Source organism: Triticum urartu, chromosome 1, assembly GCF_003073215.2.
Source record: "Triticum urartu cultivar G1812 chromosome 1, Tu2.1, whole genome shotgun sequence".
NCBI classification, from domain to species: domain Eukaryota; kingdom Viridiplantae; phylum Streptophyta; class Magnoliopsida; order Poales; family Poaceae; genus Triticum; species Triticum urartu.
In genome coordinates, this window is record NC_053022.1 from 145,885,390 (window position 1) to 145,908,721 (window position 23,332).

Sequence of the window (23,332 nt, forward strand, 5' to 3'; positions counted from 1 at the left end):
TCTGTGTCTTGATGTTGCCAGACTTCCTCTGTCCCCAAGCTTGCAGCGCGACAGCAGTATTTCTCAGAAGCGCATCCATCCTCTCGAAAGGATCTACTATGTTCTCACCGCATATCCCATGCATCCCGAACAGCTTGATCAAACCCCTCCAGTTTGGTCCAGTACATCTCAAAATAGAATCTTCTCTTGTGGTAGAAAGGAGCTGAAGTAGACAGGTGGAGCGGGCCATGGTCCGATATGTTGGTGGATAAAGCTTGGAGGAGGACGTCCGGGTGAGAAAGCTCCCAGTCCACAGTCACCAACACACGATCAATCTTCTTCATCACTGGTTGTTCCTTTTCATTAGTCCACGTGAATCTTCGGCCATGCATGTAAACCTCCTTAAGTTCATTGTTATCCACGAACTCCTTAAATCTCCTCATAATGCGTCTGTTGATGTTATTATTGCTCTTGTCATCCGCCCGAAGGATCATGTTAAAATCCCCCAAAACCATCCATGGCCCAGGGCAGGCCGCGCGCAGGGCATGAAGATCACAGAGAAATTGAGATTTGGGACCCTCACCTTGCAGGCCGTACACCACCATAACCCACCAAGTTGATCCGCCCTTATCATGCACGAGCCCTGTGATAGAGTTAGCGTCACGCACTATGTTATTCACAGATAGCACCGTGCTATTCCAAGCAAGAAGAATGCCCCCACGAGTCTCCTCAGCCGGCACATAGTCAAACCCATCGAAAGATGGGCCAATGCATTGTATAATGATGAAAGGATCAAATACATCGAGTTTAGTCTCTTGAAGACACATAAGGTTAACCTTGGCCGCCACTACAAACTCCCTAACTACATGCTTCTTGGCAGGGTTGTTAAGACCCTTACGTTCCAACACAACACATGTGGGTTATGATCCATAGACATTGCGAGGAAAAACTACCACCTCCAAACCCAGTGATCAAGCTGGGCTTGCCACCACCGTGTTGCCGGCCCTCAGTTCGCATGCCGGAGGCACCTCCTTCCCAAACAAGGCAACGATCACTTTGATATGCTGCTCGCGGAGAGGGGAGTCGAAGATCGCCGCAAGCTCGGCAATAGAATCCTCATTTCCTTCTATATCTTCCGGGACCAAACCTAATGCCCGCATGAGCACATTCTTCGCCTGCGTAGCCTTCATGGGAATCGAAGACATCGCATGCTTGGCACCTCGAGTAGTGCGACACGGCGTGAATGGCTCTGCTTCCGATCGCAGCGATGATTGAACTTCCTGAAGGAGAGGGGGCACCAGCTTGCGAACTAGGGCATTACATAACCACTTCAATTTTCCGAAAGCGGCTTCATGCCACCATTGCATGCAAACTCCCCGCTCTGCATGTCGCAATTTACGTGAGCATTTTGCTGGCCAGTCTCAAACTCCTGCATGGCCACCACTTGTCCAGAAACCACCTCGTCCCCACCTGCTTGGGGATCCGCGCCAATCATTGTCACCAACCCACCCTACGTTATGGGCTGGGCACTGATCCTTGCAGATCCACCGCTCCCGCCTGGTCTCCGATAGGCCCGGGTGGGGCTGGCTCCTGCGCGAGCCTGATGGGATCCGGTGTGGAGGGCAAGATCACAGCCTGCATGCGGCTCTCCGCACTTCCAGACGCAACTGCAGCCTTGTCTCCCCTGTCGCGTAGCTCTGTCCCGTGTTCCTGTCCCGCAACCGCCGCCAAAGTGGGGGCCGCTGGTGTTGCCACATTCGCAGTGGGGCCATCCAACTGCGGCGACAAACCTGACCCGCTAATCACGTCCGTGGTCATGCTCGGCCGGACAGCTTGTAGCCGCATCACCTCGGGCTCGCCAATGTTATCCACCGAGGTCACATCTATCCGAACAGCACGGCTCATGATTGGGGCCTGGGTGTCCATCCGATCTGCTTGCTGCATGATTGGTGCCGGACTCCTCGCCCCCTCTCCACCAGTCCGTTCTGGAACAACCGGACCCACCACCTACCTAGTCGAAGCGCACGCGCTAGAGGAATTCAAAATTCGAACCGTCTCCGTCGCATCCTTCTCCACCTGACCGGGCCCAGAAGCGATCCGGTCAAAAGCAGACTGACGGAACGTCAGCCTATCGTGAACGCGGACCCCAGTCCCACCACGGCTTCTCTCTCTGGCCTGAGCCATGGGGGGAATCTTCCACTCTGACGGTGGCACGATGCTGCGGGCCACGCCGCTGGCATACCTCCGGCCACCGCCCATCCCGCCGGCATTGTCACCCTGCAAGTCGCGGACCCAACTGAAATATACATGCAGGCAAAACCAGCGCGGATAACAAACACGCCCTTAGAGCATCTCCAACAAGCGCCGGTCGCGCCGCGTGCAAAAAACAGATATGCCGCGCACGCATCGCCTGGTTTGGCGCGGCACGCAACGCTGGCTCCAGCAGCCGCGCTAAAATGCAGCGCGCGCGACTCGCACAAACAACATATGCATTCGAAAACAGAAGCAAAAAGATCAAAACAAACAAAAATAAATAGTTGAATTTCGTTTATTACAACTCAAACAAAAACAGTTTATCGTTCAATACAACAAATAGTGCAATTAAACACAACAAATAATTCAACAATACAATAACGAACGCTCAAATCATGATGCTCTTTGTCGTCCATTCCATGCCCATCACTCCTCAATGAGATCCTTCTGAAGATCATTATGCGCCGCGGGACGTCGAATGGCATGATAGGAGGCAACAAAACGGGCCACCCTTTCAGCCCTCCGTCGCACTCGCACGGGATGTTCCAAGAGCTCATACTGAGAGTAGTCTACATCTTGGCCACGCTCATTCTCGATGATCATGTTGTGCATGATCACACAAGCGTGCATTATGTACCAAAGCATCTTCTGATCCCAAAATCTAGCCGGTCCTCTCACAATAGCAAATTGGGCTTGCAAAATCCCAAAAGCTCTCTCCAAATCTTTTCTAGCCCCCGCCTGAGCATTGTGGAAATCAAGATTTTTCTTACCTTCTGGCTTTTTCAACGGCTTGACAAAGGTTTGCCACTTTGGATAGATGCCATCCGCTAGATAATAGCCATAGTTGTATGTACGACCATTTGCTACAAACTGCACCGGTGGCAACTCCCCATTTGCAATCTTACTCATCAGTGGTGACCGGTTGACAACATTGATGTCATTCAAAGATCCAGGCATTCCAAAGAATGCATGCCAAATCCAAGTCTCTTGATCGGCCACCGCTTCAAGGATTATAGTGGAACCCTTTTTTTGCCGTAGAATTGCCCATGCCATGCCTTTGGACAATTCTTCCAAGTCCAATGCATGCAATCTATTGAGCCAAGCATGCCAGAAAAGCCGCGAGCTTTGTTCATCGCCAAAAGCCTTGCAACGTCTTCAGCGTTGGGAGATCTCAAATACTCCTCGCCAAACACTTGCACAATTCCGACTGCGAAGCGCTTGACGCACATGATGGCTTGGCTCTCACCCATAGCCAAGTGATCATCAACTAGATCAGCCGGTATACCGTATGCCAACATACGCAAAGCGGCTGTCACCTTCTGAAAGGTGCTATGCCCGAGCTCTCCGGCGGCATTCCTCCTTTGCTGAAAAAAGCGGTCATGGCTCGCTAGTTTCTCTGCAATTCGCCTGAACAACTCGGTGCTCATCCTAAACCGGCGACGAAAATACGACTCGGGATATGTGGGATTCTCCGCAAAATAATTCCTGATCAATCTGTTGTGGGCATCGATCCTATCCCTCCAAATTTTTTGCCGACTCATAACCGAACCACCGTGCTTCGGTTTTTTATTAATATGCATAGCTAGGATCATTGCAAGATCCTCCTCCTCTTCCATATCAAATTCTTCTTCGGAAGAATCATACGACGAACTCATGTACAATGTTGAATACTATGCTATAAATAAAAAACTACAATCAACATGCACGAAATTCATGGCTTTTGAGCAATACATACCTTCTAGGCGTTTTGTCGAACACCTTGCGGGTGCTGAGCGGCAGCGAGCGCGCGGGCGCTGTTCGTCGGAGGACCAGCACGCGCGCGGGGCGGCGGGACTAGAGGGGAGCCGGAGAAAGCGCGCGCGGGGCGGGGATAGGCCGGGGAAGCGCCGGAACGGTCGCCGGGTGGCATGGTCGGTGGCGGTGGCGCGACTAGAGGGGGGGTGGGAGGTGCGAGCGAGCGCGGGAGAGTCCAGCGCGCGGGAGCGGGCGCAGCAAATAAGCGGCGCGCGATTGCGTTTCGGCCCGCGCGCTGGACTACGTATGCCGCGCGCGCTGTTTTCACGCGCCCGCTGGAGCAACTATTCCGGTTGCGCGCGCGCTAAAATGGGGGATTTTGCGGCGCGGCGCTAGTTTGGCGTGCCTGTTGGAGATGCTCTTTATGGCCAGTTTTTTTCACTTTATATCTAGTTAAGGTCTAATTAGTTAGGATTGTAAAAAAAATATGAAGTGACGATTTTAGGAGAAGCTGGGGAGGAGGGCGATTCTTGGAGAAAGCTTATTATGGTACGGGTCGCCATAAGCGAGATGTAGTCGCCTAGAATAGGAGCACTAGTCACCTTATCCTCCGGCTAGCCGTTCGCGTGCAGCCGTTCTATCTCTCGCCAAACATTTTCTCTTGGAAGGCACTCGTTTTCCTTTTGTCTCTTTGAGAAAAGTATCTTCCTTGTAAGCCATCCCGCATCCGGGCAGTGTAAGTCAACCACTCCACTCCCGCGCGCTCCCCTCTCGCGGCTTCGGTTCTTCCGCCCGCCGCCGATTGCTGCCGAGATGAGGTCGCAGCTTGACGCCGCCGCCACTGCGTCTTCGCCGCCGGCGTCCGCTCTCCGCCCCTGTCCGCCTCGGGCCCTCCTTAGGTGCACCCGGTACTGTTGATTACATTATGTTGCACGCATGCGGCGGCCTTGAACGCGGCGATGATTTGATCTATCGCTGCTCTTATCCACATCCTAATTCCTGCTCGTGCACTCTAGGGTTTGCGCGTTCCCCGGGCGGTTCCGCGTCAGGCGCAGTGACGGGATCAGGGTTAGCTGCTCGGCTAGCCATCTTCCCAGCGGCATCAAACGAGGTTCGTGGTACTAAATGCAGCAAACTCTTCCTTCGATACTTAGCCAATTACTACCTCTGTAAACTAATATAAGACGTTTTAGATCACTAAAGTAGTAGTGTTCAAAACGTCTTAGAGGGAGCAGCTGTCTACAACTCTAGGCAGAGAGTTGTAATAGCAGTGGCGGAGGTTGACAAAGTTGTTTCGGGGGGCCAAATAGAATATACTCCCTCTGTCTCAAAATAAGTGTCTTAACTTTGTACTAAGTTGAGACACTTATTTTTTGGGATGGAGGGAGTATGAGTTAGCGGGGGGGTTGGGGTGCCTCCCTGCCCCCCCCCCCCCCCCCCCCCCCCCCCGCCCCCGGCGCGAATTGGGTTTTCATCATAGATCGTTATCGATTATGTACGTGTTCTCTGTTTAAGCTTTACCTTATCATAGGAGGAGCAAGAGTGTTCAAATCGGCAAAGAGAACATGCGGAAAGGAGACGGAGTCTAATGTGAACACGCCAACCACGTCGGAGGCAGAAAATCACCTACACTTTCCTGTTAAGGTGATCTTTTTTTATTGTTTCACTGGTGTACTATTCAGTTGTTTGATCACCTGGCCTGATGCATGGGCATATGGGCTTAGTCTGAAAAAATCCAACCTGTAGTCAGGGGCGGAGCCAGCCCAGCGGGCCGCCCCAGGCCGCCATTGTGCACTGTAGCAGTGTGTACAGTAATTGCTACAGTCTGCACTGGGTTTGGGGCCTGGGCCCTGGGGGCCTGGCGCCTGTATCTGCCACTGCCTGTAGTCTTGTTAAGGTTCCAGGGGCATACCATGTTGTTTCTGAGTTCAGTACATAATTTTAACGATAGATGGATCATGGAGGGGACATGTGATTTTTCGCTTATGTGGACAATGTGAGTGCATGGAGCCATTGATTGCTTGTGAGAGCATCTAAATGATTCTATGGTTATTTGTGTTATGAAAGCAACTTGTCGCTATTACATAGTCCATGGGGCATATATATATATTACACATGACTTGGGATACAAGAAAAGAAGGACTCCTAGACCAATACTAATACTTCCTCACACCCCTGCAAAGCGTATGCAATAGCATTGTATTTGAAGAAGTGTAACACTAGAAAAAATGATAATTCAAATCCATGTCTAGAGAGTGCCGTCGTAGCATGAAGAGTCTTCAAAACCTGTCGCGTCAAACCAAAGGGGGATAACAAAGAGATGGCACATCAAAGAAAGACATTGCATCACTTGAAGATACAACTGAAGTATCAAGAGAAGATGGGTTATCAAAATAAGATGGCACATCAATGAATAAAGCATTGCGGAAAAAAATCATGGCCCATGACAACCGATGGCAAAAGAAGCTCGACGGCTAAGGCACAATGGGTGTAGATCAACAATGCAAAAAGAGTCCAGCAAATCCTATATAAAACAACAAGGGCAAGTAGGCCACAAAAGTTGTATATAAAGGATCAGGACTAGAGAAAGGCCGACGGACAAAAGTTAGGTGGACTCGCATGGCATGAGAAACACAAAATATCAACGGATTTGGTGGACGCATCAAAAAATATAGCAAACTAGACTAGATGTGATAGCAGAGGAAGTAAATCATGAGGGCGAGGGCCAAAACCAAGTAGATCAACTAACATAGCCTGCGAAAGACGACTGAGGGAATAGTAAGCCTCATGCACTAGCCAACCAACCAAAAGTACGAACTGATGGAAAGGGCTAGGCAATCCATATATACACTTCAACACCCCCTTTCACGTGTGACACAGGAAGTTAACACGTGGATACACTCAGAGGTATGGCTCAAGAGGCCTGTACGTGGACACAAAGGGGGCAACAACAATTTTTAGATAAATTGCGAAAGCCAGGACTTGAACTCAAGACCTTAGGCTCTGATACCATGGTAAGCTTCATGCACTAGCCAACGCAACCAAAAGTCCGAACTGATGGAAAGGCCTAGGCAATCCACATATACACTTCAACAACTACAACTTGCGTCTACTAGAGATACGGAAAGAGATCGCATAAGGAAAGAGATCACATATGAGTCATCTAGTCCTACTGTCAAACATAACCCAACCTTGTATTCCCCTTCGTGCCACCCATGAAGAAGAATCCCAAGGCACTCACCCGGTTGGCAAGTTTTATTTATCAAGGTTGAAGTTGTATTATAATCTATCAGCTATCAAGATTAAGGGTGGGCAAGTTTTAGCAATTATTAGTTGAAGTTGTGCTATGGTCAAGTATGTAATGTCGAAGTCATCCATAACTGCAGACACGACTATTCAAATAAATTTAACCCTGTAGGGTATACCACTGTTAAACCGTAACGTGACTACCACTCTTAAAGTCGTGTGCCAAAACACATATTCCGCGAAAATCACACCTCAATTGTATGCTGGCAGATCGATAGCCCTCAAACACTTCCTTGACGTTGCAAACAAGTCCAAGGAACAACCTAACTAAGTTTAACATAAATCGAGAGTTCGGCCCTAGCTCCGAGTCGGACTCAACCATTGTGTACATGGTGAGGTCGGCTAGAGCCCCACAAAGGTAACTGCTCACCGATGCGGCTGTTTTACATGTATACGTTGGCATACCATTCATCCATCATAATCATCATCGTAACAATAATATAAACATGTAACATGCGTATGCCAAATGGAAAGCCCGAATTTGTGGTCCTTGGACAAGTTTGTGGTCTCGGGTAGTAGGTCGTGAGAGGGGCCCATATTCCCCCCTCCCAACGGAAGTCTGGCATGCTCATCTTGGATCAAGATAATGGGAACTAAGTTTCTAGGTCGGCTCGAGTGGAACAAAGCACCGAGACATAAAGCCTGGCCTCCCACCGTTACCTCCCTAACTTACCATCACATTCCACAACATTGCATAATTAAACTTTATAACAATAAATGATTGTATCAGAGCCAAGTTAATACTATCCACCAACAACGCAAGATAAGAGCTACAATATGAGGGCAAAACCCTAAGCATGACCACGACAAGCGCGGCTAAACATTGGAAAGCTTGCCTAGAATCCACACTTGGTACATTTGCAGACCTTTCTCATATCCAATGTCATCTCCGGATCCTATCCGCGAAGAAGCAAAACAATGGAAAGCAATCAATGGATGCATCTTATAACTACGACAAAGATACAACATGCTCATGGAATGCAATTCATGACATGACATGGATGATAAGCAACATTACCCTAATGCAACATGAATCAAGGTTCAATGGAATTAACATGTAATGGATAACACATGTTCAATTAATGCAACAATTAAGGATGATGGTTGAATGTTGATTATACTTAGCATTACATTAAGTGTGGTGAACATGGGTGTACATGGCATAAGATGGAGATGGATTGTAGTAAATCTATCTACACATATTACATGGAGTGGAATTTTTTTTATATAAAGCATTTCCAATTACCTCATATAAAGAAAGGTTAATTATGGATTAAGCCTAACTCCAATAGTTGATGCAACATCCATGAAAATGACATATTACTGATCTTTGCACCATGCTGATCAAAATGGCATATTGAATCATGTTAAGCTAAGATAGGATGATTTAGTTATTAATTAGGCATTTTAAATAATGCATTAATGCTAATTAAATGGATGCAACAATTTAAAATGCTCTAACATGGATGCAACAATTTAAAATGCCCTAACACGGATGCAAATGACAATTCATGATCTATACATTTTTCTGATCAAGATTCATATATAATATGTTTAATTTGGAGCTATGGATTAAAAGATATGAATTATAGAAGTTTAGGTCATTTTTGGAATTTATAATTCAAAAGAATTCAAGGTATAACGCCTAGAAACTAAATGCACCGGAGCCTAGCTAGCCATAACAACTGACTAGTGGGACCAAGGGGAGGTTGACGAGGCGTTGGTGCAGTAGCGTGGGTGTGGGGTTTCCTCATCGGGGCTAGACCTAAGCCACGGTGGCTGATTGGTGGGAGGAAGGGGCCCACAGTCGGAGGTGTGGGTGCATGGTGGCTAGCCAGGGACGCCGATGGGTGGGACCAGGGGTCCATATGGTAGGTTCTGGCTATGTGTTAGGTGCTACCGAGGCTATAACTAGCTGCATTCGCTGACGGGTGGGGCCTAACTGCCACATGTCGTGGTCAGCGATGGACCTTGGACCCTCACGGTCGGATGCGCAGCGAATGGACCGGATCGGCTGGAAGTGTGTGTGTGTATAGAGAGAGAGAGAGAGCTGACAGGCGCAAGGACAGGGCCTATGAGTTGGTGACTTAGGTTGCGGTGGCGCGTTGGATTTGAACGACGGTGACCTATAGAGTGGCGGATGGACCTGGCCAGCGATTTTGACATGTGTGATCGGACAAGCGAAGCGAGCCGCGTCTACCAGCACAACGCACGCAATCGGATGAGGATGTGAAAGTCGTCGGCGGCGAGGTGTAGCGGCAGGTGCCCTCGGGTGTGTGTGATGCGTGGTGCGGGAGCTTGCTAACCAGTGGGTGGATGTCTGGGAGTGGGCTACGAGTGATTGCGAGGCGGATGGCGCAACCGACAAGAGCAGATGGTCACCAGAACAACGCCGGCGACCATGCAGTGCGGCCGCCGACGGCGGTGCTCGTGGAAGCGGTGCAGGTGGATGGAACCGGGAAGGGGAAGTGAGAGGAAAGATGTGGCAGCTCACCGCGGGGATGTTGGCGTAGTCAAATGGGGCGGAGGACGCCCGGTGGTGGCGAAATTGGCGGCAAGTCGGCATTACCCGAAGGGGAAGAAGAGGATGAAGCGCTCGTCTCCTTGCGTCCGGGCTTGATCTGGTTGGTGAAGAGGAAGAAGGAGTTGTGGCGTATCCCCTGGACATGGCCGCAAGGACGGAGGAGGACGGTGGCCACTCCGGCGACGAGCTCGTGCTGTTGGCTATGCTCGGTTGGCTTGGGGAAGAAGGAAATAATAGGGGAGGGGCTCATCAGCGCCACGGAAGAGAGGGGAGAGGCTAAGGTTAGGGTTGGAGGGGAAAGGGGGTTTTATGGTGGGCGATGATAAGAGAGCTCTTGCCAGCAAAATCACTACTTGTGATGCAAATGCCTCTCTCCCAGATTCAGAAAAAGGAAGGAAGAGGGCCTCTCGACGGGAGTGATTCCCTGAAAAGAGATCGTTCCCAGCATCCTCGAGTTCGTAGTCAAACTCACCTTCATCCACCTTTCATGGACTGGCGCGGGCATGCGCCGATGTCTAGAGCAGGAGATGGAAGCTTGGGTTGAGGAGGCTGTCAACGAGTCATCAAAGGCGAGAGATCGGTTATATTCGGATTTGTTGGCAACTCAGCCTCTTTTACAATGAGCTTTTGTTTGAGTGTATAGCCGAGGTTAAGTGTTCTGGCTAGAGGAAAAGGGCAGAAAGAGAGTTGATTACAACTGCGCGAAAGGAATTCGTTGAGACCTATCCGAACCAGCCTCTTTGACATGAGCTTTTGTTTGAATACGTCGGTACTTAAGTTTTTTGATGGTGTGAAATGGGGTATGGGCATGTGCTAGTTTCATATACTTATATATGAGGCCCCACTGTTTTCCCCCCATTATATGATTCTCAATTACCTTTTGCCTGGTTTTTATATGAGGTGCAGGCCGTCGGCGCTCATGGCCGACGTCGGAGCGGAGGGGGATGTCTCTCCCGGGAGGAAGACGACAAGCACAAGGCAGGTGGTCTAGGCTGGGCTTTAGCGGGTTAGGTGGGGAGGTGGGCTTCCTGGTGGTTGGAAGAGAGGCCGAAGGGAGAGAGAAGAGATGGGCTGGGTGGGTCACTGGGCTGTGTTGTGCTGCTGCCTCTCCCAATTCTCTTCTCTTTTCTTTTCCCAGAAAATAGAAAAAGCAGAGTATAGGAATTAATTGAGGCCCCAAAGCAATTTAGAAAATTCTGAAACTTGTTGTGGACCTTGCTGGAATATTTCCAAGCCACCATAAACATTTCAGGAATTTTCGACAAGGAAAATATATGCATTATTTAATAACACATAAATGGGTTTTGAATTGGGGGTAGGTGATGGAAGAGGGATCAAATAGTGAGATAAATTGGGGAGCCTCTAGATGTGACATAAAGGCTATGTGCAAAGTATGAGAGTCTATCTCACACCAAAAGACCGAAAGGGAGAAGGCTCAAGTTAATTATTAATAAATAAAATATCAATGTAAATTATTGAAGATATTTATTATAGCTTCCTAATACCATTGGAAGAATATTGATAGTGTTTTCAAGAGAATTCACCATGTGAAATCCTTCAGTTTAAATAGATAAAAGATCTATGCAATTTATTTAATTGGATTTAATTAGGGTTGGCAATTTTAATAATGTTGAGGTTTTAATCAACCTCATTTCAAATTAAAGCATGCTGACATGATGCAAAAATAAAAATAAAAATCAATTCCTATTTAGGTTACTGCCCCAGGATGTTGCACGTAGGACGAGAGATACGAGGGAATCTGTGTGGTGGCAGGAAGAAGTGGAAGTAAAAGGGAGGTAAAAGACGAGGTAAGGCTCGTGCGCTGGCGAGCAGCCTTACTAGCGGGCCCACCAGACAGCTAGGGAAAGAGGCAAGAGAAAGGCCACCTGGGCCGAATTTGGCCCAGTTAGGGTTTGGCTGACTATTTCTCTTTTTATTATTCTTATTGTCTTTGTCCCCTCCAATTGCACAAATGGTTTAGTATAGCACTTTACACTACTATGAAAATTTTCAAGGATTTTCAAATGGGTATTTGACTGCCATATTGATTCAAACCCAATTTTGCCCCAATTTGGGTTTGAGCTGCAAGTAGGCGAAATATGGCTCCACAAGTCATGAATATTTTACTGGAGGTTATGGGCATCTTATTATCCCCAGATATTATTTTTCATGAATTTTTATCAAGAGAATCATCACCAGACAATTAGATTACAGTTCTTCCAATTTTTTGAATTTGAACAAAAGCACTTGATTGAAATACCAAAACTAAGCCAGAAGTTTTGGGGTTAAAAGCAGGGGTTGGTTATGACAACTGTGAGCTAGCAAAACTACTAGCTCAGAGGTTTGATGACTACTCATGCACAACATTCACTTGGGGCAGATTTGAGACTAATGCAAAGTTTTTTAGGGTTTTGGCTTTGAAACTATATGATGAGATCATGCCATGAAATGCATTATGTTACATGATGCTTCCATACTCTATTACAACTCCTGATAAGCAGGTTTTCACAATGGGTCATTACACTTTGCAACAAATATACTATCAATGTACCTTCTGTTTCCTGAATATCCCATGCCTGTTCAACTTTGCAGGGAAACAACATGGTGAATATAGTAAGCATCACATTCTGCCTTCTACATAGAGTTGTTATAGGCCAGATGCAGTTAATGATGAAATCATTCCCCAGGATATCACAAAATATTACAAGTTTGCCATTTGCTTGCATATCTGATCCTATTAGAACACCTGTGCCTCTTAAGCTAGATGTGACTCTTCCACCACTGCCTGATGTCAGATGGAGTATTTCACGCTTGTACTATCTATTCAATACACAGCTTGACCGAAACATTGCCTTGTAAGTGAATATATCTAGTTTTTACTAGCTAGACATGTATATTTGGTAATGTGCAATGCCTCTTTGATCGTACTACTACACTTGCCAGGCTGCCACCTTTCTGCGCATTCCAAAAGTTCATCCTAAGTTACGCATAATAACTGAAGTTTCTTGCTCATGGTGAATTAACCTGGTACTTTGTCTTCACTATATCTTCAAAGGTCTATTATCACTTTGCTCGTCACATGCTTTTCTATTGTGTTCGTTGGAGGATTGCTATTTCATAAGTTCAGGTCTGTAACTTTCTTATTTGAAAGGGCTTGAATTTTCTGATTTATTCTTCTCTATTTGTCAGAGAGGATATCCTACATCTTCACTAGTCAGTACTAACATAAATGAAATATACTGGTTTCTATTTTAGGAAGAAAGAACAGCCTCTGGAGGACTGCTTATGGGAAGCTTGGGCATGTCTATGTTCATCATCTACTCATTTGAAAGTAAGTGCTAGTTGCTTTCTGGGTTCAGAACAATATGTGCACTTAGTTATTCAATACTGTCTTTTCTTAGGTAATATCTTTGACAAATCATTCTGTAGATATTTCCCTTTTAGAGGACTCTTTTTGATACATTCTTTTGCTTGTTTTCACAGCAAAGGACACGTATTGAGCGTCTTATTGGGTTCTTTCTTGCTATCTGGGGTATATTGTTCTATTCTCGTTTGTTAAGCGCGATGACAGAACAATTTAGAGTGAGTTTTTTTTAAGTATTCTACAAAACTGAGGTGAAAAATCTTTACACAGAGCAAGTCTTTATCTGTCACCTGGTTTTACAGACCCAAATGCATAAGGTAAGGGAAGGAGCCCAGTTGCAGGTCCTTGAGGAGGATCATATCGTTATCTGTGGAGTCAATAGTCATCTGACGTCCATATTGAATCAGTTGAATAAGTTTCAGGAATCAGCAATTCGCCTAGGTACTGCTACAGCAAGGTAACTGACGGATAACATAGCATTTTGGCAATATGTATTTACACAATTTTATACAGCCATTTACTTTCTTTGAACAATGTGAAGGAAGCAGAGAATTCTCCTTCTCTCGGAACTTCCCAGAAAGCATATTGAGAAGCTTGGAGATACCATATCTAAAGATTTAAATCATGTTGATGTATTCACCAAGAGGTACAACGTTATGCAATTCTTCTTGTGATGCTTTCTGAATGCATGCAACTTGTTTTCAGTTTTTTACCCTTAGAACAGATGTTCCAATTGATATGTGAAAACTGACTTCACTTAAAATTTCAGTTGTAGCCTTAGCTTGACAAAATCATTCGAGAGAGCAGCAGCAAACAAAGCAAAGTCTATAATCATCTTACCATCAAAAAATGAACGGTATGTATATAACCATATAGGCATATGCCTTTATGTTTGCTGACTGGAAATAATTTGGGAGAAGGGAGGGTTGTTGTGTTTTTATGTACTAGTGCATGCTATCTTTGTGGGCCATCAAACTCCTGTGTGCATGTGAATCCATTGTTCTAGTGTTGGATAGGACAATTGAAACTTTTCATTTCAATGGTTTGAGGCGAATAACTTGAAAAGAAGCCGTGGCTATTATTAGAAAACATACCAAGACGAACTCTTTAAAGAAAATTCATGTATTTTCCTATTGAACATCGATGCCATATGCTACATTTTGATATATTATTTCTGAGTACCAACACTTATGTGAAAACAAATATGTGCCTGATTTGGTATTGTCTGAGGATCGAATGTAGGCATTCACCCCTACACGGCTGGCCATGACGCCCTGCCAGGTTGTGAAGAGAGGGAGACACTATAATTTATGATTAGTGTTTGCCTAATTCTCAATGTTCAAGATGGTTGTTCTTTTATAGTATCGGCTAGTATCTAACCAATCAAATCTTATTCCTAAAATACACTCCCTCTGTTCCAAAATAATTAAAGTATTGGGTGTGTCCTAAGTCAAACTTGTTTAAGCTTGACCAACTTTATAGAAAATTGTGTGAAGATGTAAAATAGCAATGTGAGCGATACAAGAGAGCGTCCCCCGGCCCTCTAAAGATGTGCCTGGCATAGCACGAGAAGACACAAGGAGTAGTGCTTGGGATTCCTCAAGCATGAAAGCTTCAATCTCGGTCAACAACGATTCACGGAGCTCGGCGAGGTGATCAGGGTCCATCCCTGAACCCAAGTACTCCCCGAGCACCAACTGCGCTTCGGTGGGCCATCCAGGAGGCCCATCACTGGCGAGGCAGTAAAAACAGGTTTGAGAGGCTCACGGAGTTTTTTTGGGGTCGACCGGCGTAATTAATGCATGCCTGCATGCCTATGGTGGTATACATTTCGTAGATACTCATCATGAGTCTACAACATGACGATTCGTCTTGTCCCAAGACGATAATGCCCGGTGCCCATTAGGGATGTGACAAGCGCCCTATCTTTTTGACTTTAACTCCACTGCAAGTGATGTATCTACAACAACCTTGTGCCATTTACAGACCCAGTGAGCTGTCAATGGCAGGGGAGGACGGAGGCCATAGGCCTATATAACGTATAAGGATTAGTTCTCTCTGCGAGCTCAATAGAAGACTAGAGCTAGGAGAAGAACAATAGAGCTATACCGAGCAATAGAATTGCCCTGAGCAGTAGCTTGTAGCCACTCATATAAGCTGGTCAAGAAATAGAGTAGGACATAGGATATTACACCTCGCGGTGGCTTGAACCTGGGTAAAAAACCCGTGTCTCTGACGTGAAGTTTGCTGAAGTGTTTTAGCCCCTGGCCGAACAACTAAAAGGGGGTTAGCCTTAATCCCTGATATTGACGATCACACGTCGGCATCTGTCGCGCCAGGTAGGGGGCTAAGGCTTTAGTTTTCTTCACCTCCTCATCAGCCATGCCCAAACGCGGAGCACAGTCAAAACGAGGGCCTCTTCGCCGGCACGCTCAAGGCCCTCCCGTGTGGAGGAAGGCGACCGTGCTGTGGATGAATCCGCACCAAGGGAGGCGGCGGTGTCCAGGGAGCATGATGCAGCCGGCTCTCAGCAATCATTGCCTCCGTCTCTTTTGAACCCTCACAGTGTGGGAGAACATCGTGGCATGGCCCATGAGTCCCGGTCAAAGGGCGCCGCGTTAGCCGCAGGCCAAGGGTCCGCCCACGCTCGTTGATCAGCCTGTTGTCGATTGGATTTTGAGGAGTTGAGCCTAAAGACTCCGCTCCACACCAGACAGACCCTACTTCAGTTCGCTCCCGTGCAAACGGAGGAAGAATCTCTCATGGGCCTTTGGCTTCGGGAGGTTGTCGGTTTCGTGGATGTTGCCCACCATCGCCAGATAGCCGCAAGCGTCCAGGCTTCGTGGAAATCTGCCCACTCGCTCGGGACCCACGATAGGCTTGCCATTGTCGTGGCCGCCGAGCCTTCCACGTGGTGAGGCAAGGGTTCACCTTTCAAGATTACACCTCGTCACCTCTGCTCCAGTTGACGCCAATGACCTCCAAAAAGTCCGCAAGAGAAAGGGCGAGGACGCACGCATCAAGCTCGACCGACGGTGGAAGAGCCGGCATGATCTTGAGGCTGGCGAGGACCGGGCTTCATCGGGATCGATAGTGGATCATTTGCACGTACCACTGGCCATCGACATCGACTTCTTGCCCTACGTAGCAGGTTGTCATGCCTTCACCTCCGAGCTCCGGCGGGTCATCTGGTCGGAGAAGTTCCGACCCGACCTACCACAGAAGTACGACGGTTCTTTCTATCCAACGGAATTCCTCCAGGTCTATACCACCGCTGTCCAAGCAGCTGGCGGTGACGAGATGGTTATGGACAACTAGTTCCCCATGGGCCTGGAAGGGTCCAATCGATCCTTGCTCATGAACCTGCCTCAAGGCTCGATCACCTCGTGGGAAGAGCTTTGTCATCAGTTCATGGCCAACTTCTAGGGCACGTTTGTACGCCCTGGCATGGAGATCGACCTCCATGCTGTTAAGCAGAAGAGCAAGCCGGTGAGGCAGCACATTCAATGCTTCAGCCAGGTTCGCAATGTTGAATTGTATATGTGGATTACCTAGCCCTTTCCATCAGTTCGGACTTTTGGTTGCGTTGGCTAGTGCATGAAGCTTAACATGGTATCAGGGCCTAAGGTCTTGAGTTCAAGTCCCGACTTTCGCAATTTATCTAAAAATTGTTGCTGCCCCCTTTGTGTCCACGTATAGGCCTCTTGAGCCATACCTCTGAGTCTATCCATGTGTTGACTTCCTGTGTCACACGTGAGAGGGGGTGTTGAAGTGTATATGTGGATTGCCTAGCCCTTTCCATCAGTTCGGATTTTTGGTTGCGTTGGCTAGTGCATGAAGCTTAACACGCAACACTATCCTGAAGGTCTCTCCACATGCCGTCATCTTAGCCTTCCGCCATAGGGAGCACGATGAGAAGATGCTGCAGAAGTTTGGCACCAACAAAGTTCAAACTGTGGCTGAACTTTTCGCTCTAGCGGACAAGTGCACCAAGGCCGCCGAGGGCCAGGCTTTCCACCACACATGCTTCGATCAGCCAAAAGATGGAGGTGCAGATCATTGCGGCTCTTCTGAGAAGGCCAAGAAGCGCAAGCCCGAGCTCGTCCTAGCAGCAGAGCCCCAAGTACGCAAGTCGCCACAGGTTGAACCCGGGGCCGACCAAAGGAAGGCTGGTGATCAAGGTCCATCCCCGAATGCCAGTACTTCCCGAGCACCAACCATGCTTCGGTGGGCTATCCAGGAGGTCCACCACTGTTAAGGTACTAAAAACAGGTTCGAGAGGTTCACTTAAGAGTTTTTCTTGGGCCGACCGACGTAGGCCTCGCATGCCTACGATGGTCTACACTTCGTAGATACTCATCATCAGTCTATAGTACGACGGCTCTTCTCGTCCCAAGATGATATCTCCTGATGTTCATCAAATATGTGACATGCGCCCTATCTTTTTGACTTCGACGCCACCGCAGCGATGTATCTACAACAACGTTGTGCTACTGCCCCAGGGACCCCAGTGAGCTATCAATGGCAGGATGGACATTTTGCTCAAGGAACCGCCTTGGCCTATCGTCCACTACGTCGCAACTGTCTGCCAGGCCCATGTGGGACGTGTAGTTTTGTACCCTCAAACGTTTCAACATATAAGGATGTTTGTAGAGGCTTTTGTGGTACCCCCCAGGCCTATATAAGGGGAGGGCCGAGGCCATAGTGGAGGAGGACTTTTGATGACATTAGCTCTCGCTACGAGCTCAATAGAAGACTAGAGCTTGGAGAAGAACAATAGAGCTATCCCAAGCAGTAGCTTGTAATCACTCATATAAGCAAATCAAGAACTAGAGCAGGACGTAGGGTATTACACCTCACGGTGGCCTGAACATGGGTAAAAACCCCGTGTCTCTGACACGAAGTTTGCTTAAGTGTTTTAGTTTCTGTCCGAACTCCAAACGACTAAAAGGGGGTTAGCATAATCCCTGATCTCGGCAATCACATGCCGACATCTGGCAGGCCAGTTAGGGGGCTAAGGCTTCTGTTTTCTTTAGCACTTCATCAACCATGCCCAAGCATGGAGCACAGTCGAATACACGGGCCTCTTCGTCGGCACGCTCAAGCCCTCCCGTGTGGAGGAAGGTGACCGCGCCATAGATGAATCCTCGCCAAGGGAGGCGGCAGTGTTCGGGGAGCATGCCACGGCCGACTCAGCAATCATCACCTATGGCGCTTTTGAACCCTCACAGCGTGGGAGAACATGCATGACCCGTGAGTCCTAGTCAAAGGGCGCCATGTCAGCCGGTGGCCAAGGGGGCCCGCCCATGCTTGTCGACCGGCCTGCCGTCGGCTGGACTTCAAGGAGCCGAGCCTAATGACTGCACTCCACGCCACACGCACCCTACTTCAGTTCCCTCTTGTGCAAATGGAGGAAGAATCTCATGGGCCTTTGGCTTGGGGAGGTTGTTCTAGATGTTAATATATTTTCTAAAGAATCTCATGAGACTAATTTGGCATTCTAGATGTTAATGTATTTTTATATAGAATTGGTCGACCACGGAAGCCATTTTCTTGGTGCGACAACTTATGGAGAGATACAGGGAGCAAAAGAAGGACCTGCATATGGTGTTCATTGACTTGGAGAAGGCCCACGATAAGATACCGCGGAATGTCAATTGGTGGGCCTTGGAGAAACACAAAGTCCCAACAACATTAGCCTTATCAAGGACATGTATGATAATGTTGGGATTCGAACAAGTGATGGCGGCACTGATGACTTCTCTGTTAAAGCAGGACTGCACCAAGGGTCAGCTTTGAGCCCTTGTCGTTTTGCTTTGGTGATGGATGAGGTCACAAGGGATATACAAGGAGATATCCCATGGTGTATGCTCTTTGCCGATAAGCTGTGGAGACAGACTTTAGAATCAAAAGGTTTTAGGCTTAGTAGAACTAAAAATGAGTACATGAGGTGCGATTTTAGTACTACTAGGCAGGAGGAGGAAGTTAGTCGTGATGGGCAGGTGCTACCTCAGAAGGAGACCTTCCGATATTTGGTGTCAATGCTGCAGAAGGATGGTGATATCGATGAAGATGTAAGCCATCGAATCTAAGCTGGATGGATGAAGTGGCGCAAGCGTTCTGTGATAAGAGAGTGCCACAAAAGCTAAAAGGCAGATTCTATAGGACGGCGATTCAACCTGTGATGTTGTATGGAGCTGAAAGTTGGCCAACTAAAACGGGTGTAGCAGAGATGCGCATGTTGAGATGGATATGTGGCCACACAAGAAAGGATCAGGTCCAGAATGATGATATACGCGATAGAGTTAGGGTGGCACCGATTGAGAGAAGTTTGTCCAACATCGCCTGAGATGGTTTGGGCATATATCACGCAGGCCTCCAGAAGCGCCAATGCATAGCGGACAGTTAAGGCATGCTGATAATGTCAACAGAGGTCGGGGTAGCCCAAACTTGACATGGGAGGAGTATGTAAAGAGAGATATGAAGGACTGAAATATCACCAAAGATTTAGCCATGGACAGGGTGTATGGAAGTTAGCTATCCACGTGCTAGAACCATGACTTGGTCTTGATTGTTACGAAATATGCAACTTGTATTCCCATGAGGCCATAGGCCGATATATATACATGTACAGGTGTGGAACATATGCAGGAAACCCCTTATACAACGGGATAAACACAAAGGGGTACACGACTGATATTATAACTCTAACACCCCCCCTCAAACTCATGGTGGATGAACAACACTGAGTTTGGAGAGATAAAAGCCATGTTGTGCTCTAGTCTGGGCCTTCGTTAGGAAATCCGCCAACTGTAACTCGGAAGGCACATACTGAAGAGCAATAACCTGATCCTGCACACCAGCGCGCACATAGAAAGCATCAACACCAATATGCTTGGTGAGCTCATGCTTCACAGGATCGCGCGCAATGCTAATAGCACCTGTACTGTCAGATAGGAGCAGAGTCGGTGTAGTGACAAAAACACCAAAATCCTGAAGTAACCATCGTAACCAAGTCACCTTTGCCGTCAAAAGAGCCATGGCTCGCAACTCAGCCTCAGCACTCGAACGGGAAACTGCAATCTGTTTCTTCGTCTTCCAGGCAATGAGAGAACCGCCAAGAAAAACACAGTAAGCAGAAAGTGAACGGCGATCGGAAGGATCACTAGCCCACGTAGCATCCGAATAGGCCTGAAGCTGTAAAGAACTGGAGCTAGGAAAGAATAGACGGTGGGAGATCGTGCCCTGAAGATATCGGAGAACACGAAGGAGATGACTATAGTGAACCGATGTGGGAGCAGAGACAAACTGACTGAGAATATGAACCGGATAAGAGATGTCCAGACGAGTGACAGCTAGATAGACAAGACTGCCAACGAGATGACGATAACGCGTCGGGTCAGGGAGAGGATCACCATCAGTAGCACGGAGGTGAACATTGAGCTCCATAGGAGTCTCAACAGTGCGCTCGTCAGTAAGAGCAGCACGAGCAAGAAGATCCTGGATATACTTTTCCTGGGATATAAAAAAGCCATCAGAGGTAGAAGAGACTTCAATCCCAAGAAAGTAGCGAAGAGGTCCAAGATCAGACATAAGAAACTGCTCACTAAGACGTGCCTTTACAAAGGCAATATACTCGGGGTCATCCCCAGTGATGATCATGTCATCAACATAGAGAAGAAGAAGAGTCCGACCACGAGGAGAAAGGTGAATAAACAATGCTGGATCATGAGCACTGGCTGAAAAACCAGCAGTAGTGACCACAGAGGCAAAACGCTCAAACCAGGCGCGGGGGGCTTGCTTAAGGCCATAGAGAGAGCGACGAAGACGACATACCATGCCATCAGGAACAGAATACCCAGGTGGTGGCTGCATGTACACCTCCTCACGCAGCTCACCATTAAGAAAAGCATTCTTAACATCAAGCTGAGATATAGACCAGTGGCGTACAGAGGCAACGGCAAGAAGTGTACGAATAGTGGTCATATGGGCCACAGGAGCAAAAGTCTCGTCATAATCACGACCATGCTCCTGCTGAAAACCACGAGCCACAAGACGAGCTTTGTGGCGCTCAAGAGAACCATCGGAGCGAGTCTTAACCTTGTAGACCCACTTACAAGTGATGGGACGGACTCCGGGAGGAAGAGAAACAAGATCCCACGTACCAGTGCGTTCAAGAGCAGCAATCTCCTCTGCCATCGCAAACTGCCATTCAGGATGAACAACAGCCTGACGATAAGAAGTCGGCTCAAGAACAGCAGCACCAGCGGTGGGAAATCCAAACTCAACAGGCGGACGAGGACGAGAACGCAAGCCATAAGTAGGCTGAGAGGAAGATGACGACTCATCCAATAAGGCATCCATAGGTCGTGAACGACGAGTGTAATGCTGAGGAAAAGATGGAACAATAGAAGGAGGAATCGCCAAGGTAGAATCGGGGGGTGGCGACGAAGAAGTCACCGGAGATGAAGGTGTAGAATCCGGTGACATGCTAGGCGAGGAGACCGGAGAAGATGGTGGCTGCAAATCGACTAGAGGTGGAGAAGCAGAGGGAGTGGAACGAATAGGCACAGGCGCGACGGGGGTGATAGGTGAGTCAGGAAAAGTGAGGAAAGAGATATCCTCCACTGAAAAAATCAAGGAAGATGGGCGTGGGTAGAAGGGATGAGACTCATCAAAAGTCACGTCTCGAGAGATACGCATCCGACGACCGATAGGATCCCAACAACGATAGCCCTTATGCTCATCACTGTAGCCTAAGAAGACACACTCAACAGACTGAGCGGTCAGTTTGGTGCGTTCGCGAGGGGCAAGAAGAACATAACAAACACAACCAAACAAGCGAAGCATCGAATAATCGGGAGAACGATCAAAAAGACGCTCGAAAGGAACACCACCCTGTAGAGCAGCGGAAGGCTGTATATTGATAAGATAGGTGGAGGTGGAGACGGCCTCAGCCCAAAAATGAGGCGGGAGAGAGGCAGCAATCATCAATGCACGAGCCGTCTCAAGAAGATGTCGATGCTTTCGCTCAGCCACACCATTCTGAGCATGAGCACCAGGACAAGAGAATTGAGAGAGAGTTCCGTGCTCAGCAAGAACACCACGCAACATCTTAGAGATATACTCGCCAGCGGAGTCAGCACGAAAAACACGAATGGGTGAAGAGAACTGAGTATGAACCATGGCAGCAAAACGCTTATAAATAGACAACACCTCACTACGAGAAGTCATGAAATAAAGCCATGTGTAACGAGAGAAATCATCTATGAAAATAATATAGTATTTATGACCACCTTTCGAAGCGAAAGGAGCCGGACCCCATACATCAGAATGGACTAAATCGAAAGGACGCTTAGACACTGACTCACTATGTGAATATGGTAACTGAATCTGCTTGCCAAGACGACAACCCTGACACTCTAAAGAGACATCTCCTGAGACAGACCCCAGAAGACCTCGACGAACTAAAGACGACAACCGAGAACCACACAGATGACCAAGTCGATGATGCCACTGCTTGAAGGAACCAGTAACGGAGGCGACTGAAGCGGAGGAACTGGCGATGGTGGTGGCAGCGGAAGGAACATGAAGCCAGTCCAACTCCCAAAGACCCTGAGAATCACGGCGGCGAGGGCCAGCCCCAACCAGAGTGTGCGTGCGACGGTCCTGGACAGAACAAGAGTCAACGTCAAGGATGACGCGACAACCAGAATCGGTAAGTTGACCAGCAGAAAACAGATTCATGGTAAGTCGAGGAACATGAGCAACATCAGGAACAGAATAAGGAGTGGTAAGATTGCCCCTACTAGCAACAGAAAGTGGAGTACCATCAGCAGTGAAGACATGAACAGGAGAATCCAGCAATCGAAGAGAGGACAAAGTGGAAGAATGAGAAGACATATGAAAAGAAGCTCCAGAGTCCAGAACCCATGGGGACGTACCTGACTATGTAGAGGGCGGTTGCTCAGTGCGGGAAGCATCAGTCACAGAACCAGCAGTACCCGTCGAGGAAGAACCTGAAGCCGTGAGCAGACGCTTAAGTCTCAGAATATCCTCCTCAGTCAAAGCAATGGCTGAAGCTGTCGAGGTAGATGACGAAGTCCCTGAGGAGGATGATCGCGCCTTGCGCAGGTGTTTCCTCTTTGTGTAGCACTGGGACTCAATATGAC

General features: G+C 47.9%; 1 protein-coding gene across 2 annotated transcripts in view; it reads left to right on the forward strand.

Annotated features, from left to right (window-relative positions):
* The first annotated feature begins 4,578 nt into the window (after positions 1-4,578).
* The window catches only part of LOC125552058 (putative ion channel POLLUX-like 2), a 42,728-nt gene continuing 23,974 nt past the window's right edge, over positions 4,579-23,332 (forward strand). Inside the window, exons 1-10 of one of the 2 annotated variants that reach the window (XM_048715533.1) lie at positions 4,579-4,865; positions 4,983-5,077; positions 5,498-5,610; positions 12,389-12,651; positions 12,852-12,923; positions 13,052-13,127; positions 13,280-13,378; positions 13,463-13,617; positions 13,702-13,806; positions 13,930-14,016. In XM_048715533.1, coding sequence (XP_048571490.1) covers positions 4,780-4,865; positions 4,983-5,077; positions 5,498-5,610; positions 12,389-12,651; positions 12,852-12,923; positions 13,052-13,127; positions 13,280-13,378; positions 13,463-13,617; positions 13,702-13,806; positions 13,930-14,016 — 1,151 coding nt within the window. In that variant the 5' untranslated portion in view covers positions 4,579-4,779. Of the gene's footprint in view, positions 4,875-4,982; positions 5,078-5,497; positions 5,611-12,388; positions 12,652-12,851; positions 12,924-13,051; positions 13,128-13,279; positions 13,379-13,462; positions 13,618-13,701; positions 13,807-13,929; positions 14,017-23,332 lie in introns of both variants that reach the window. The other variant, XM_048715526.1, reaches the window with a different exon arrangement.